The following is an 18,985-nucleotide window of genomic DNA, read 5'->3' as shown; positions in this document are numbered from 1 at the left end:
AAGTGAACCTCAGACCTCACTTAACCCTAATTGCCCTGCCTCCCTCCCTCCAAAAAGACAAAAAAAAAAAAAAAGTCTAGGCTTCTAATCGGAAAGACTTTTGTCAAATCTGCATTTTTTTTAGACAATACCAAATAAGTACTGTCATATTACCAAAATGTACTAGTGGAATGGAATAACCATTATGTCAGGTGCTGTGCACTTTACAAATATTTCAATTTGATCCCCACAATAACCTTGTGAGGTTAAGTGCTATTATGGTCCCCATTACACTGAGAAAACTGAGACTAATAGAGGTCAAATGACTTGCTCAGGGTCACAAAGTTATTAAAATTATAATTTGAACTCAGGCTTTCCTGACTCCAGGCCCAATACTCTATCCACGGCTCCACCTAGCTGCTTCTGATCATCCAAAGATAATTGAAATCATGTGAAACAAACTTCAAACATTACCTTCAGTAGTCTATTGTTCCATAAAGGTTGAGCAGGCAGAGAAAAAAGTTTTTCTACTCCTCCAGTCTCTTTCCACATCATCAGTTTTTTGGTGGGTGGTGCAAGATCCAAAGTAGTGACAATATCAGAGTAATCACTTAGTTGGGCTCTAATTGTCTTGCTATCCAGCTCTTTTACACTGTCAACAATTAGCTTCCTCTTTCTTTTGGCTTTTGTCTCCTTAACTGTGATGACAAAAAATGAGAATGTTATATCATAAATTTAGAGGCAAAGGCTAAACTACATATTGACAGACAGCATCCAGGCAGAGAAATCTGCACATATTTAGGTACTTAGGCACCATTGTTTTCTTGTACTTGACTTACCACACAGACCCAAATCAATGTAGACACTGAAACATGGAATGAAATAGTTCTAATTTATTCTGCATATCTAGCTTTAAGTGCTTAACAATATTCAAATGTCAGAAAGTTCAAAGATGAAATTGTGTATAGATAATAGTGAATGCTTTTATTAACAATATTAACTACAGCAGTTGTGGATGGAAGTCACCTTAGAAATCAACTAATCCCAATCTTTCATTTAACCCACGTGGAAACTAAATCCAGAAATGGACAGGTTCAAAGTCACATGGCTAACTAAGCAGAAATGAGATCAAAACATAGCTCCTCTGTGGCCAAAAATGCTTCTTCCACTATAAAACAAAATTTGTTTTGTGGTTCTGTACAGTAAGTTGTTCAAAATAATGACCCTGGGGGCAGCTAGGTAGTGCAGTGAATAGAGCACAGGCTGTGGAGTGAGGAGGACCTGAGTTCAAATCTGACCTCACTTGATATACTTACTAGCTCTGTGACCTTGGGCAAGTCACTTAACACCAATTGCTTTACCTTCCCCATGGCTCCCCTCCTCCCCATCTAGCAAAATGACCCTGAGGTATTAAAAGTCCTCAGGAACCTTGTGAAAAATAGTAATTTACTATTCTATTATTATATACTTACTATATATTCAGGGAAGAATTAAGTGTTGTATGTATTTTAATTGGTTTGAAAATTGTTAACCCAAACATAGTACCTATAGAAATTCTCAGTTAACCAAAATAGTGAGAATATTCTGCCTTTGTCACTACTTGTGTGACCTCAGGCAAGACAACTTCTCTGGGTCTAAGTTTCCCTATCTGTAAAATCAAAGTGTTGTACTAGATAGCCAAGATCCCTTTCCAGATCTTAAGTCTATAACCCTACAATCCATTCACTCTCCAACCACTGTAGATAGCTTACTGCAATTTCACTATGAATCTTGATAGCAATGTCTTGCTTTTCAAATGATGCTTTTGTATATTATATATCATTTGCACAACAAATTCTTTACTCTGGCAATCCAAGACCATCTTGTGATGACTGGACTAAGCCTCACCAGATAATTTAACATTAATGTGTTAAAATAAAATTTTACAAGTTTGATAATAGCTTTTATATTTTGCAGCAGTATCTCACTGAAATCTCACACACACACATAAAATGAACAAGTAACAGAGCTTAAATTTATCCCTGCATTATCTCAAAGCAAAAAGAGGTTACCTAAAGCAGAAGACAGTAGAATTTACTTATCAATTAAGATTCAGGAAATCTCTGGAGATTTATGAGTTATTTCTCAATACAAACTTTTTCCTTATAGATGGAACTTAGAGATAACCACAAAGAGCTATTGTCAACAACAGTCTTAAGATGATCTTCATTGAGGGTACTTACTTCCACTAATACAAGTAGTAATTACAGGAATATATTCTGTAAAGTACCTCTATGAGCAGAGAACTTTTTGTTCTTGCTCAAGTCATTTTAATCATGCCTGACTCTTCCGTCGTGACCCCACTTGGGATTTTCTTTGCAATGATTAAAACTGAGGCTAATAAGCCTTAGTGACTGAGGTTGGGATTTGAACTCGGGTCTTCCTGACTCCAACCAAGCTCAGTGCTCTATCCACGGCACCCTATAGCTGTCCAGAGGGCTTTTTATTCTAGTTATTAAAATAATTATTTTTTATTATAATTATTTATAACTATTTATATTTTATCTATTTATCAAGAACTATCGTTATTAAGATAATTATTATTATAGTTAAGATAATTAAGTTATCTTGTATTTTTGCTATAAATGCTTTATTTTCCAGAGTAATTTATGATAGAATAGAATATGAAAGTATAAGCTCCTCCCTACGGTTTATCCTTTCCTGTTACTCTCTTCTCCACCTTTTTCACTCAATGTCTATTTTTCAAAAGACACTTTGTAAGTTTTGGTTTCAGGATTCACATCAGCTATTCAAGTGAAGACAAACAAAAGGAGTGATTGGTAGGGGGTGCAACAGGGTACTCACCTACCAGCAAGAACTCTTAGTTAACCTGCATTTTTGTCCAACAATTTCCCAGCCCCCTCAAATTAGAGACGGAAGCTTTTCCTTTTCTTATCAATGTAAGGAAACTATTGTCTAGTCAAGGGGGAAAACTTTTACATCCCCCAATTTATTCACTAACAAGTATTTATAGATCTAGTAATCTATTAATAATGTTAATCCCTTAAAGGCTCTATAGATAAACTGAGCTAGCCTACTAATTAGTTTGTATTAAAGGATTAACTGTACTGAGACAAATTATTATCTAGAAATGACAACTCCTACAATAGCATTTTGGATTATTCGTTTTAACTCTGACATGAACCAGGGTTTTAAGGTGATTGTATATTGTTTAGATGTTCTATACGTTTTTAGTACTGAACTTTTTTAAAAAGCACTTTATCACCATTTTCCTTATCATCCTTTGGACTTTCTTATTTGTACCATTTGATTCTTTTAGAGTTTGACTTAGCATTGTATTATTGACTGCATCTTCCATAAGATAAATCTAACTTCATACACTTTAAAAATATTCATTTGCATAAAAAAGAGCTGCTAATCACAAATGTAAACTTACCCTCAGTAAACTACTTCTCTAATAAAATTAGACATTCTAGGTCAGGGACTGCTTTATGTACATACACCACATTAATACTATTGTCACACAGTGCAAATCAGAATTAGTATCTAGGTTATCTTTTGACTAATATTCTATTCAACCAAGATTCCTATATTCAATTTAAATTACCAAGATATCTAAAATTTCCATTATCAAGAGTGGTCAAAACATTTTATTTATTCACCAGTGATATCAATAGGTTCCAAAGCAAAAGCTTCCTCTTCATTTGGAACAAGTGTTGTTTGATCAGTCATAGTTGGTAACGGTTCAACAGGGTCTACTGAATCTGGACTATCTGGTCCACCCACTGTTAAAAAACAAAAACAAAGACACACACAAATTATTTCCACCAAGAATTCCAAAGGCAACAATACCCAGAATTCCCCTATGAAACGTAAATGCACTTAAGAGAAAGAGAATCAACTCTCAGAATCCAACTATGTACAATCCTTTCCTCCCAATTCCTTCTCCCACTTGAAAAATGAGCCCTAGTGTGAAAAAGGAAAATTAGAATAGACATAAGGACTGCAGTAGAATCTGACTTTCTAATCTAGGTAAGGATATTGTGATGTAACAAAGATACAAATGCTGGTGTATAAACAAATTTACTAAGTATGAATTTTAGCTCTTCAAACAACCTCTCATGTTAAATGTATTCTGGATACCACACAATCCCAACTAAATAAAAATACTAGAAACATATTCGTAAAGTGGCACACTCACTTGAAACATTGTCATCATCATCCATATCATCATGTGCAGGCTGCTCTGGCATCATGACCCCTCCTTCAGAGAGGGCAGGTGGATCATCAAATATACCTCCATCATTATTACTTATAAGTTTGTCATCTGAAAAAGTGAAAAAAAGTAACTATAATGTGAAATAGACAATAGCTACTAGGCCCCAATTACTGAAAAATGATAAGACCACACTAAAATGTTTTAGTGAGCTCACTTCACACCCAGACAACTCTATTACAAAACTGGAAATTTCTTAAATAAAAGTAACTTCTACATCAAATGTTTTATTTTGAATGTGTAGTTCCTAACCTGGTATACCAACTGAAAATGTTAACTGTACACTGAATTAAGTGAAAATTTAAGACCATCTTAAAAATTAGAAATTTAGTACTCTTCTAGACTATGTGCAAAATGATACTGCTAACATAACTGTTGTAGAACGACTCCAAAGGAATCATTTGGTTAGACTTGCTACCACTGATTCAGTAATCTACAAAAGCAACACACAGTACTAAGTATTTTAAGAATTAGTTGTTGCTATACCAGAGTTTAATGAAAGAATCATTTTGAAAAAGCCATCTTTTTGTACATACCCAGTATGCCACCATCATTTCCCTCTCCAAAATTGTCATCCTTATATTGGTCTTCATATTCTAGATGGTTGATTTTCTCATTCAGATGGCTGGTACTCTGTTCAGGTTCCAGTAAGAGGTTAGAAGCACTAGTGCTCACTAACATGTCATCATCTTCAAATGCACTACCTTCACGCATCATTTCACGATCATCCATCCCAAAGTCACCTAAGAAGAATTTAAATCTGTAATCACTGAAAAGTATTTATTTTATATTGACAAAAAAAAACATACCTACTTCCATACATTTAACACAAAATATTTTATTTTTTACATTCCCATGTTAAAAGTATTACAATTTGCATAGAAATCCAAATGAATCCAAACCTTATGAATGGAGTTATTCATTTCACGTAACTATCACTACCCAGGACCACCTACTTCTTCAGTAGCAGTTAAAGAATTTTTATTACTAAAAGCTATACTACAACGGAAATCTCCAAAGAGAGCTTTTTTTTTTTTAAGAAATTTGTTACAGAGTCAACATGTTTAAGTACTAAGACAAGTTAAATGAGATGAACTAAAACAATACTATTTTGGGCAGAGGGAAAAAAAGGAATATTGGGAATCCTTTTCTTGATGAAAAGGCATTACTTGATACCTTAATTTTACTTAGTGTCATTGCTTGAATAACTCAGCATATTAAAATATATAATTAGATATATCTGAATTTGGACCTAACCTAAACATTAATCTATTACAAATCTGCATAGACAGAATTAAATGGGAAACAGTAAAACAACCTATGTAAGTAATGACGTTGTAAAGAAAAAACTTTTAAGACTTAGGAACTCTGCTCAACATTATGTGATGAAACATGGTACTACTTATTCTCTCAAAGAGATGATGGGCTCAGAAAAGACTAAGACATTTTGAGGGGACATGGCCAATGTAAGAATTTGTTTTGCCTTACTATACAACTATGTAAAAAGGATTATTTTTCTATCTTTTTCAATGGTTTGCAGTGGGAGGGAAGGGAGGTAGAAGCAAGAGCTATATTTTCATGAAAAGGAAAAAAATCTGCATAAAACCAATTACCCTCCCCCCCACCACTATCATAGCTATTTCCCTGAAACACCTCCCAAACCGCTAACTCATTAGAAGTTATGGATCATATTTATTTTTCTTTCACTTTTTTTTCTTCTTACCAAAGTCATTTTCCTGGAGGATACTGATGTTTCCAACTTCTTCTCTCATTGTAATCTCTTCCACTCTACTCTGGTTAAGGCTGAATTGCTGAGCCACATCAATGTCACTTAAAAAAAAAAAAAGCAGAAACTGCTTAAACTTTTTCAAGACAGAACACTGGACTAAAATAACATATTTTACAAATATCTTTGCATTATGGAGAAAATATAGTGAGGTTCAAGGCAAGACCAAGAAAATGTGTAAATAGAACTGTGTTAGTGTCTTATCATTTCGACCAACTTGCATCATAAAGCAGCAAAATTTGCTGGATCTGATGGAACTAGTAGTAGCAAAGTACCATGGAAGAGGAAACAATAAAATGATGGGAACTTCAATAAGTAACTACACCATTGGAGAGTTCGTGATAAAGAGAATGCCTTGCATACTCCTAACTTTGGGAGAGATATGAAGAATTTAGATCAAGGATTATGGTAGCAATCCAACCAATCCTACTAGGAAAGTCAGTTCCAAGGTATGAGAATAAAAATTTTACAATATTGAATTCTAATAATGAAGAAATTTCAAAATGTGTAAATAAGATGGAGTCAGTAAGAACAACAAGGGAGGAGGATATTTATCTATACAGGATGAGACTGGTGGTGAGAAAAAACACTACTGAATTTTAAATTGTTTGTTTTGTTGGCCAAAAAATGGTCTTTGGTCTTGAGAGGAAAGAACAAAAATAACCATTTATCCTGGGTTTCAATTTCTTGTTAAAGCGAAATGATAAAATTACTATTAACAAGCTGTTCTCAATAAGCTGAGGTCACTAGGTCAAAATAAACTATTTTTAAGGATAGTAGTACAGGCCAAATTCAGGTTGGCACACTTGCCTTCAGTTCAATAATAAGACACATTATTAAGGCATGGCTTGAGCCCATACGAAGTGATCATTAAAGAGGCAGAACAAGCTAATCTTACTTTCTTTTTTAACAGGGCTTTGGCATATAGATAAGTGTCTGCTACAGAGACAACACACTTAGATTTCAGCAAAGTAAAGAGACAAAGCCTTGCATGTTATGTTACTCTTGTAGACAAGATGTAAAGATCTGAGTTAGATGATATCATAAAGTAACTGTAAAACTGGCTGAATGCTTGGGTCCAAAAAATAATCAATGATGGATTGAAAATCTAGTGGCATGACCCAAAGATCCTTGTCCCTGCGATGTTTAACATTTTTATCAAAGATTTGAAGGTATAGATTGGCATGTTTATCAAAAGTGTAGATGACACAATGTTGGAAAAGATAACAGAAATGTTGGACTGAATCTGGATGCAAAAATATCTAGATAGCCTGAAAAAATGAAAAGGATAAACATAAAGTGTTTCATTTGGGTTTCAATAAAAAAATCTACTTTGCAAGTACAAGATGGAAGAAGATTGACTAGATAGTGGCTTAAAAAAAAAAGATTAGAAAGTTTTAGTTTGCTATGAGCAACACAATAGTCATAACAGTGAATGAAATATTAGGTTGTACGGAAAGCAATAAAGTGTCCAAAGAGCGAGGTGGTAATCCAGCAGTAAATCTATTGTGGTCAGAAACACCAGGAGTATCCTATTTAATTCTGAGCATAATATTTTAAGTACAACATAAATGCATTCATGGTAATAGCCATGCTGACAAGACAATAAAATAATTAGTAAAAGGAATAGAAACTTTTGGTTTGGAGAAGACTTAGTGGCATGATAGCTGTCTTCAAGTATCTGAAGGACCAAATAAAAAAGTATTTAAAAAGCTGTGCTAGAGTAGTAAGAACAAAGAAGGAACAGAATAATCACTAAGAGTCAGTATTAGTTCACCAATAGCAGGTCTTATTAACCTAACCTCATTTTCTTTTCAACAGTTGCTAGAATGTCAGTTAACTTACTAGATCAAAAGAATGGCAGAGACACACACCAATTTTAGCAAGGCATTAAAAGTCAACGATGAGGTAATTAAGGAAAAGATAAATAAAAACTGGATGGTAGCATAAAGAAGCAGACTCAGAACTATATAATCTGGCCTAGAGGGAGAAGTGATGTCTCTAGTAGAGCACCATAGAGAGCTATATACCCTCTGTCCAAATATGCTTAACATCTGTAACAAATGATTTCAATATATAGGTAGCATATTTGTAAAACTCATAGATGACATGAATCTGGGAAGGACAGTCAACTATTTGGACAATATACACAGCATCTTCCAAAAAGCTAACTGTGATCTTGGGCTGCATAATATCTAGAATAAAGGCTATAATCCTATTGTACTCAGATAGCTGAGATTCAGTTATTGGAACCTTTTGGGATACACACTGGCAAGATGAAGTACAACCAGATGCAAGTAACCACCATAGTTAAGGGAATGGAAACTATCACGTGTAAGACTTAAGTATCAGGGGTGTTCAGCCAGAAAATTGGGGGTTTGGGGTTCGGAAAATGGATGGGAGAGAAAAGGGAGATATATGATATACCTTTAAATATTTGATGACTGTTATCACGTAGAAAGAGGATGCAATTTATTTAACTCTGTCCCAGAAGGCAGAATTAAAACAAGCAGTAGACTTTAAAGATAGGTGGATTTTGGTACAATAAAATGGAAACTTCCTATTAGTTACATTCAAAAGTGGAATGGGGCTACTTTGAAAGGTAGTTAAGTACTACATGACTAAAGGTCTTCAAAATTGGAGGCTGGTTCAGAGAAGTTAATAGAGATTTCTGTTAAAGAATGTGTTGGCCTCAGTGACCTTCAAAGGTATTTTCTAACTAAATCTGTTCATGATCCATTCAGAACTACAGCTCAAAGGATATGTTCTCTTAAGTCAAATCATGCTATAACTAACCTAAAATGAAGCTGAAGTTCCATTTCCTAAACTGGTTTGGCAATTCTCAAGCTGGGGGAAAGAATTTGTTAACAATTTCCCCCTTTTGGTTTACGCACATTCAGCTGTCTCAGAAATGAACTGAAACATAAAAAGAAACGCACACTTTAGCTTCTGGTCAGATTGCTCCCACACAACCATGTCTAGGTCCTCTATTGAAAATCTTCATTTATGTAGATGATCTGACCACCACTGAATCACATCACAACTAATTACTGCACTTATGGCACACTCTTTATCCTTCCTAGATAATACAAAACAAAACAGTGGTCCTAAAAACCAAACTGAGTAAAAATAAAAATCAGGGCATATGTACCTCTATGATGGCTGTGTAAAAAACAATGCCAAGACATGCAGATAAAAGGCAGTACAGGAATGCACTGGCAGGTTATATATGTTGTAGACAAAGCCAATAATAAATAATAAAAATCATACTCTAAATCAGGCAGTGGCTGATCAAAGTCATGGAATTCCTCAGGTAAGGTGATTGCATTATAAGCAGCTTCCCGATTTTCTTCAGGCAAATCAACGACACCTGAAAAAGACAAAGTTGAATCAAGAAGTGGATACATAGGATAAAATAATAAAGATAGAATATTTTGATATATGGTATTTCTGTTTTTCTATAATCACAGTAAGACATCCAGTCTTACAAAAGATGCTAGAAGCACTAAAATGTTGAAATTATCTAGTCCAGAATCACGAAGCCAATATGTATCAGAGATAAGACATGAACCCAGGTCTTCTGGACTCTGTGGACAACTTTCCTATCTACTATACCACATTGCCTATCATATTTTTCTAAAAGTTAAGAGATGTGAATTTAAGGTAAGCACTTTAATAATTGTCTTTCCAAGTTAAAAAAAAAAATCAATTTCTGTATAAAATTTAAGAATTTTAAATAAAACCATACAAAATACATAACTAAAAAGTAAAAACCTCCTGTCAAATTCACTGAGGCTATGCCAAGTAACCTTCATGGGTTAAATGTACAAAAAAAAGATGAGATGAAATCATGATTATAACATTCCTTTCAAAGTTATGCAATGTGATTATGTATAAAGTAACAGGAAAGTACAATTACTTTTAAACAGTATGATAACAGGAAACATTTCTTTGCTCCAAATAGTTCTCAGAAAACACAAAAACTAAGTTTGGTGGCTGATTAGGACAAATTATCCTAATTTCTACACAAAAGGAGTTCTTAACCAAATGTACTTGAACTTTTTAAAAAAACATTTTGATAACTAATTTCTGCGTAAGTGAATTCTTTTATAATTAATTGGACATATTCCACTTCATGCATTTAAATACATTCTGAAATGGGGTCCAATGGCTTCACCAAACTGCCAAAGGGTTCCACATGACACAAAAATGTTAAAAACCTCATCCTTCAGAGGACTAAAGGGAAAAAAAAGAACTAATTATTAGCAATTGCACAGCATTAATTTTAAAAATAATTTTTCTTTTGTACTTAGTGTAAATTGCAATGGTCAGTCACTAGATCTTTAATTTTAACATGGTCAATCATCTTTTAGAAGAGAAATAATAAAAATGTTTTCTCAAATACTGTTTAATTATTAAGACTAGTTTAGAATATCACTTGAAATAGAATCTACTACAAAAGTAGACAAAATAGTGAGCAAAGTAGGATAGAATAAAGTTTTACAGTACCTGGCCGAAATGCCATTTTTATCTTAATGAAAGCTTCATTACAATCTGCAAGAAGATATTTTGCTTTCCTGTGATAGATTCGAACTACTCCCAATAAGAGATGTCCTGAGGTTCGAAGTGCCATCTTTACCTATAAATAAAATATTAACATTAACCTGTTATAAAATCAACTACACAATAACCACACAAAACAAAAATAAGAATACTAGCTAGATTTAACAAATGTTTCTATTAAAAAATTAAAATATTTATAGTGAGGTTTATATCGAGATGTTACAATGACTTAAAAAAATGTTATAAGTTGGGGCAGCTAAGTGGCGCAGTGAATGGAGCACTGGCCCTGGAATCAGGAAGATCCGAGTTCAAATCCAGCCTCAGACACTTGACACACTTACTAGCTGTGTGACTTTGGGCAAGTCACTTAATCCCAATTGCCCTCCAAAAAGCGCAAAAAAAAAAAGAAAAAGAAAAAGAAAAAAGATATAAGTGGAATGCTTTTGAAAGATTCTGTTGCCAAAAAGACATTTGAGGAAAAGAAGCATCTGGTACAAACTTTCCTTAACAGCTCTTCAAAGGTTTCTGAGTTATACAAACAATTCCCCAAAAGCCTTCTAAAAAGCTAAATCGGTGGAAAAAAAAAACCGCCTATTAATTATATATTCAGTATTTAACTTAGCATGAATATTAGTCTTACATGGGTCAAATTTATGGCAATTTATTTTTGTCTTTTATGTACACTTTATAACAAAATGCCCACTTAGGAACTAGAACTTAAATTTTACTATTTTAATTTACAAAGGTTTATTATGATTTTATCTTTGCTTTTAAGATACACTGTTAGAAGAAGATCCTGGGAAGATGGTAGAGTAGGTCAGAAAATTTCAAACTCTCTAGATATGCCCACGCCCCCCTCCCCTCCCCAGTTATAAAATAATGCCTCAGGAAGAACATAGAACAGATAAAAAGAAATAAAGAGTAGGGGCAGAACAAGGGTTCTCCTGGGACAATCAGAGAAGATCGGAAGAAAAATCCCAAGATGAGGTTTGTTTCTCAGTGAAGAGTAAAGATCTCCAGACAAGTTTCCACTTAAACAAACCCTGGGGTTAGCTGGGCTAGGAGGCTGCCTCAGCCCCGGCCCCAGCCACAGGAACTTTTACCCCCAAGACAATGAGGGGTGTTTGGTGTATGAGTCAAGGAAGATTGAGGGAACCTCTGCTGATAATGCCACACCTAACTGTGGCTGGGAGCGGGAAGAAACCAGCATATGCCCAGTGAATGCAGAAGTAGTGGGATGAGGATGCTGCTACTGTGGGCACTTAGAAGAGGCTGGAAGTCAGAGGGGAGAACTGAAGTAGGATTTTAGGCCTGAGGCACCATTTCCTATAACTCAAGACAAGAGATGATGACAAAAATTAAGCTACTACAAAGTAAAAAAAAAAAAAAAAAAAAAAAAAAGAAGAACGAACTCATATCGGAAGAGCGTCACACTCTCTAACATACTACAAAATAAAAGATGAAAAAAAATAAGCTACTACAAAATAAAAAAAAAAAAAAAAAAGCAAAAATGAGAAAGAATCCAAACATAGAGAGTTTACTATGGGAATGGAGAAGACCGGGGTTCATCTGAAGCAAAGAAACTCTCTTCTACCTCAAAGAATAATTTCAAATGGTCACCTGCCCAAAAAGAATTCACACAACTTAAGACTTCAAAAATAAAATGAGAGAGATTTTAAAGAAAAACAAATATATGAATAATGATCCAAGAAAAATAAGATTATGAAAAGAAAGTCAATCAATTAGAAAAAGAGGTTCAGAATCTTAAGGAAGCAAACAATTCCTTGAAAAACAGAATTGGGCAAGGGGAAACCAGTAAAGTTGTAAGAAATGAGGAAATAATAAAACAAAATATAAAGAATGAAAAACTAGAAGAGTACGTGAAACATTTCCAAAGAAAAACAACTCATCTGGAGAATAGATCAAGAGAAAACACAAGAATAATTCAACTACCTGAAAGCTATGACCAAAAAAAAAATCTTGATTAAAAAATACAAGAAATAATTTTTTAAAATTGTCTTAAAGCACTAGAAGAAGAAGAGAAAATAGAAAAAGAAAAAATTCACCAATCACCACCTAAAAGAGATCCTATGAGGAAAACCCACAGGAATATTAGAGTCAAATTCCAAAACCCCGAGCTCAGGGATAAAATGTTATGAGCAACAAGAAAAAAAATTAAATATGGCAGTTCCACAATTAGAATCATATAAGACCTAGCAGTGGCAACACTAAAAGACTGTAGGTCTTGGAACACTATATATGGAAGAGCAAAAGAACTAGGGTTCCAGCTGAAAATATCATACCCAGCAAAGCTAAGCATAATCCTGAATGAAAAAAACAAAGCATTAAATGAATTGTCAGACTTTTAGGACTTTGTTAAAAACAAACAAGCCCTGAACTTAACAGAAGATTTGACATACAAGAGCCAAGAGGAATATAAGGTACATACCAAAGACTAATTACAAGGGACTCAGTAAGGACAGACTGTTTACCTTTTATGTATGTAAAATGCATAATTTATGTATAAGACTGCCATTTAGTAACTGAGTAGTTCATAAGAAAGGTTGGGGTTAACTTTAAAAAGTAAAACCGTTTAGGAACAGCTGAAGAGTAATTATCAAATGGGCTCAAGATAGAACAAAACATGTAACTAGAAGAGTATAAAAAAGTCTTATAAATTCATTAAGAAATAAAATGCTAAGGGGATAGGAAAGGGGGAGAGGATAAGGGAAGGATCTCTAGAGGGGAGAGTTTAGATACATGGGAATGGAAGATTGAGGGAGGGATCCCTGGGGCCAATAGGGAGGGGGTGTTAGGTTAAATAACAGGAGGGCAAGGCAGCATATAGAAGTAAAGGAGAGGAGTCGGGAAAGACAGGAAATGAGATATGCACAAAAATTAAAAAACAGGAGTAGAATTTGTCAGGGAAAGTATATGTTCGTGTATGTATGTATAGATTTGTATATGTGAATGTGTTATGTATTTATCTATATCCATAGATAAATATATCTGTGTTTAATTGTAACCTGTGGGGGTGCGAAGAATGGGGGAAAAAGTATACAACAGACAAAAAAAAATTGCAAGGAAGCAAAGATGGACAGCTCCCAACATAACATTTATTATACAGGATTTCCTGATATGGAAATTTATTGCTATGTATTTTATGTTCTGCTGAGCACATGATATGTTTTTCCCCCCTTTTCTTATTTTGTATTTAATGTTATAATGTTTTTCTCTTCTCTATTGTATATTTAAAAGCCTTAAAAAAAAAAAGACACTGTTAGAGATATCAATGATTTATTTAATGCCAAGTCCTTGGCCAGAAATAAAAGCTCCCATCAAAACATTTTGCCAAATGCAGTCTATTTTATATTTAAATGCCTTGATGCAAAAAAAGTGGGAGTGGCTTATCACCAAAAACAAAAACCCCAACAAGTGAACGAACAAAAAACCCTCCACAATTTTCCTCATTTACAATTACCAAAAGCTTTATCTGGAAAGCATATATGACAAAAAGTAAAGAATGTTCCATTCCTCACATTAAATTACTAAAACTACTACACAATTTTATCCCATGGTGGGAGAGTTGGCGACCTGTGAAAAGCATTATACCTAAGTTTTCAACTTCTTTTCCTCTGAGGTAACATTGCAGTGGGTAGGATGATAGCTGCTATTAAGTATGTAACAACTCCCCAAATGGCAATTTGATATACAATATAAGTATTTCTGTGAAGGGTAGACAGTGGCCAATGTCTAAACAAATTAATGAATACACTTATCCAGAATCTATAGAAATCATGAAAAATCTTTCAAGTAAGTCAACCTTTAGTAAAACACTTATGTTCTACCTCTAATGTGAACTTGAAAATACATATATCTAAAACTGGACATATCTTTTATCTCTGCACAACTCATAGCACAGAGCAGGCATTTAATAAGTATCTGTCAAAAAAAAATTTGAAATCTTCTGACCAAAGAAGTAACAATAGAGTAATCTGAACAGATTTCAAAGAAGGGGATACATATTCTCTTAAGGATGTATGTATCACCAACAAGCAGTCTCTCCTCTGACTCTGAACAAGTATACCCTTGGCTCTACCCAGGTAAAATTTTTATAAATTAACATGCATAGTTTTCAGTCATCTTGGTAAGGAGTTATGAAATACATGATACTGTATTTCAGTGAACCTAAAACAATGGTAATTTTTAGATACAAAATCCATTGGCCAAAATGTTTAACACCCCCCAAATTTCCCTAAAAGCTAAATCTTACATATATCAATTTAACATCTTCTGACCACCACTGAGTCAAAGTAAATTATACCATCTTTCAATGAAGCTTTTCCAACCATTCTCACCTTACCTACTACAATCAACATATGGGGTCACGACCCACAGTTTAATCAAGTTTAGATCAAGACATAAAAGTTTCCTGGGGTCCACAAAATAGCGACAATTCGAAAGCATTATTCCAAGAGTAATGTAATCTTTTATTGCCAAAAGGAAGACAAGCTGTGGTTGATAACAATCTAATGCTGAAGAATTGCAGCTATATGTGAGAGAAGTGTATTGTCCTCCTTAGGGCATGTAGCTAAAGTAGTAATGATGGAAAACCACCTGAAACTAGTCATATCTAATTATCACCATCCAATTCTGGTGATTCACAAAAGAATGTATAAAGAAGCATGTGGAAATACTCCTCCATGGATTATAAAGCAACAGAAAGGATACTAAAGGACTTGAGTACTTTCATCAATTTTAAAAAAAATTACAAGTAGGAACTTTAAAAGAAAAAGGAAGTGAAGGATGATGCTAGGGAATGATGGGCCAAGGATACAGTAAATCTAACAAAAGTTCCCAAGAATATATCGGTCTGGAGAATTGATGATCTGATGAAAGGTGCCTTAAAGAATAAAAAGCTAAAAAAAGTGCTCAGGTACAACTGTTAAGCAGCAGCAGGTGTAACACAGAAAATGACCTAGAGTTTAGAGTCTAATGAGGGAGACAATATACCAACAACTTAGTATAAACAAGATATATACAAGATAATTTGGAAGTAATCTCAGAGAGAAAGCAGATGTGCTGGTAAATGTTTAAGAAGTGGTTGGGGGAGATAAATTACATCTTAATTAACATTATTAATATTTTCTCCATTATTTTCTTAAGTCTAGAATCAACAAAACGAGCCTTAAATTGTAGCTTTTGCACATTTCTGAGTTGTAAAATGCTCACACTGAAAATTTAACAATTAGCTCTCAAAAGCCAGTACAAGCTAGCCTAGCATATCACTGAAGGCAGGCACTAAGATTAAGGAGGATAGGAATGGCTTGTTGCAGAAGGGAGACTTTAGCTGAGGCTTGAAGGAAGCCAGAAAAGTTGGGAGAAGGAAATGGGAAAGTTCAAAGCAGTAGGGATAGCCAGTCAAAATGTCTGGAGATGGAAGTTGGATTGTTTTGTTCAAGGAACTACAAGGAAGCTAGTGACACGGGATGGTAGAGTATTTGTCAGACAGGGGGAAGAGTAGATGTAAGAACACTGAAAAGGCAGAAAGGGGGCCAGGCTGTGAAGGGTTTTAAGAGACATAGTGGATTTGTGCGGGCACACTCGTATGTACTTTAGGAAGATTAATTTCACAAGTGACTGAAGGACAGATTGGAGTCAGAGAGACTTGAGGCAAGGAGTTATTGCAGTGATCCAGACATGAACTGATGAGTAGGGAAACCACCTCAAAGAAGAAAAGGAGGCATATAAAGATAGAAACAACAGAACTTGGCAACTGACTGGATATGAGGGGATGAGAGTGAGGAGTCAAGGATGACACCTAGGTTGCAAGCCTGTGTGATTGGATGGTGGTGTAATAGGGAAGTTGGGAAAAAGAGAGGATTTTGGGGAAAAGATAAAGAGTTCAGTTTTGGAAATACTGGAAATAGCAACAACTTGTGGTTCTGTACTTGATTCACACCAATTAGCTTGCTGAAGGAACCTTGGGAGGAAGGGACCGTCATCTTAAAATTCAATATCTGAAAGGGAATGTGAAATAAGAGTCCATAGAAAATATGTTTAGAATACACCTAAAAGCATCTATGTGCTAGACACTGTATGGGACACTAGGGATACAAGGCAAAAAAAAAAAAAAAAAAAAAAACCTTTCCCTGCCCTGTAGAGCTTACATTCTATTCTATTGGAGAAGACAACATGAACACAGATAAGAAAATATAAAACACATACAAAAACAAGACAGATTTTCTTGACACAGAATGGGTGTGTGTGTGTGTTATAGGCATCAAGATGGAATAGTCAGGAGAGATTTGAGGCACAGAACCTAATCAGGAGCTTATCAAAATAGTCCAGCAAAGAGGTGATAAGGTGGCTAAGTGGAAAAAAAGTGACAAATCTGAGAGATTCAATAGAGGTAGAGTTGACAAATTTGTCAACTGATTAGATATGAAGTATTATGGGTAAATGAAGAGTTGAAAATGAATGCCATTTTGTATGCAAGGATCTGAACCTGGTTAAGTGAAAGGAGAATAGTGTTCTCAATAGAAATAGGGTAATCAGGAAGAGGGCTAGGTTTTGGAGGGACAAGAGTTCTGTTTTAGAAATGTTGAATTTGAGGTAACTACAGAATGGACTCATAGAAATGTCCAACAGACAATGGTCAAAAGGTAATGTTGGACTGGAGCTTAGTATAGAAGCCAGGACTAGACTTATAAAGTTGCAGAGAATTAAATCCATGGACACTTATGAGAGAACACCAAGTAAGAGAATGCAGAGTGGGAAAGATAGGCAGAACCTTAAGGCATGTGGGTACTGAGGAGTGGTCAGTCAGGATAGACATCAATGTCACAAATCCTAAAGAGAAGACGACCCTGGCTAGGAGGATAAGGTGGCTTATAGTGCTACAGAAGTCAAAAAACATGTGGACTCAGAAAAACTATTTCATTTGTTTATTCAGGGATCATTGGTAACTTTGCATAATAAGAAACTTTTAGAGCCAGCTATATGGTGCAGGAGATAAGAGGACCAGATCTAGAGTGAGGAAGCCGTCAGTTCATATCTGACCTCAGATACCACTAGCTAAGAGATCCTGGGTAAACCACTTAACCTTGGTCTCACTTTCCTTATTTGTAAAATGGGGATAATAATAGTACCTACCTGAGGAGTATTGTGAAGGTAAAATGAGATATTTGCAAAACTCTTGGCAAACCACATAAAACTCTATATAATGCTAGTTATTATTAATTAATTCATTCATTCAATAAACATTTATTACTATGTGCCAAGGAACTTTTAAGTGTTGAGATCACAAAAAGAGGCAAAAGATGGTAGGGAAGATAACATGCAAATAAAGACATACAAGGCAAGCTATGGTAGGGGAGACAATATACAAATAAATATACACAAGGCAAGCTGTAACATAGGATAAATAGGAAATCTTAAAAGGGAAATTATTAAGACAGGAAACTTCCTGTAGAAGGTGAGACTTTACCTGGGACTTAAAGGAAGACAGGGAGGTTGGTTGTCAGAATTGAAGAGGTAGTGTTCCAGGCACAAGAGACGGGGAGAGAAAATGCCCAGAGCTGAGAGATGGGGTTGTCTTGTTCGTGGCACAGTTAGGAAGCCAGCTGTTACTGTACTGAAGAGTGTGTGTCAGAAAGTAAGGTATAAAAAGAGAGGAAAGGTACAAGGGGCTAGGTTATGATGGACTTTGAACACCATACACAGTACTTTTTATTTGCTCCTGGAGGCAATAGAAAACCACCAGAATTTACTGAATAAGGGTATGATCAGACCAGCATTCTGGAAAATCATTTTAGTAGCTGAATGGAGAATAGAAGGGAGTAGGAAGAATCTTAAGGAAGTACACCCACCAGCAGACTATTACAGTAATCAAGGTGTGAGATAATGGAAGCTTGCACTAGAATGGTGGCAATGTGAGAGGCAGAAAAGGGGGGGGGGTATTCCAGATGTCAAAAAGGTGAAATCAAGGGTGGAAGTCAGACTGCAAGAGGCTAAAGCAAGATGAGAGTAAGTGGGGGCAGCAAATCTAGACAGCTTTTTCTAGCAATTTGGCTGTGTGAGGGAGGAGACTGAGGGATATTTGAGCATGCTAACAGGTAGCAAGAAATAGATCATTAGTTAGGAAACGAATGAACAGAGAGAGATGTGATAATTAAAAAGGCAATCTACCAAAGATGGAGAGAGATGATCAAGATTACAAGCTGAGTTGGACTTGGTCATGAGAAGGGCCATCTCTTCACAAATGAGAGGAATAAAGGAAAAGAATAGGAAATAACATTAAAGGATTTTGATATGAAGAGAGAGCTTGAATTGACTCTTTTCTGAACAGTATTCTGCTGAGGAGGGTGGAAGAGAGTTTA

The 18,985-nt window shown here is 35.0% G+C and overlaps 1 protein-coding gene across 3 annotated transcripts in view; it reads right to left on the bottom strand.

The window, feature by feature from the left end:
- Nucleotides 1–18,985, bottom strand: part of RAD21 (RAD21 cohesin complex component) — a 37,100-nt gene that overhangs the window by 10,034 nt on the left and 8,081 nt on the right. For all 3 annotated transcript variants that reach the window (XM_069081017.1, XM_069081016.1, XM_069081018.1), the window contains 7 exons: nucleotides 10,551–10,680; nucleotides 9,312–9,411; nucleotides 5,979–6,085; nucleotides 4,792–4,998; nucleotides 4,181–4,306; nucleotides 3,642–3,764; nucleotides 454–677 (listed from right to left, as the gene is read on the bottom strand). In XM_069081017.1, coding sequence (XP_068937118.1) covers nucleotides 454–677; nucleotides 3,642–3,764; nucleotides 4,181–4,306; nucleotides 4,792–4,998; nucleotides 5,979–6,085; nucleotides 9,312–9,411; nucleotides 10,551–10,680 — 1,017 coding nt within the window. The remainder of the gene's footprint in view (nucleotides 1–453; nucleotides 678–3,641; nucleotides 3,765–4,180; nucleotides 4,307–4,791; nucleotides 4,999–5,978; nucleotides 6,086–9,311; nucleotides 9,412–10,550; nucleotides 10,681–18,985) is intronic.

This window comes from Petaurus breviceps, unplaced genomic scaffold (genome assembly GCF_028583685.1).
Source record: "Petaurus breviceps papuanus isolate PSGF00001 unplaced genomic scaffold, PetGlider_PUasm1.0 98, whole genome shotgun sequence".
Classification (NCBI taxonomy): Eukaryota; Metazoa; Chordata; class Mammalia; order Diprotodontia; family Petauridae; genus Petaurus; species Petaurus breviceps.
This window is presented reverse-complemented; position numbering and strand designations above follow the sequence as displayed.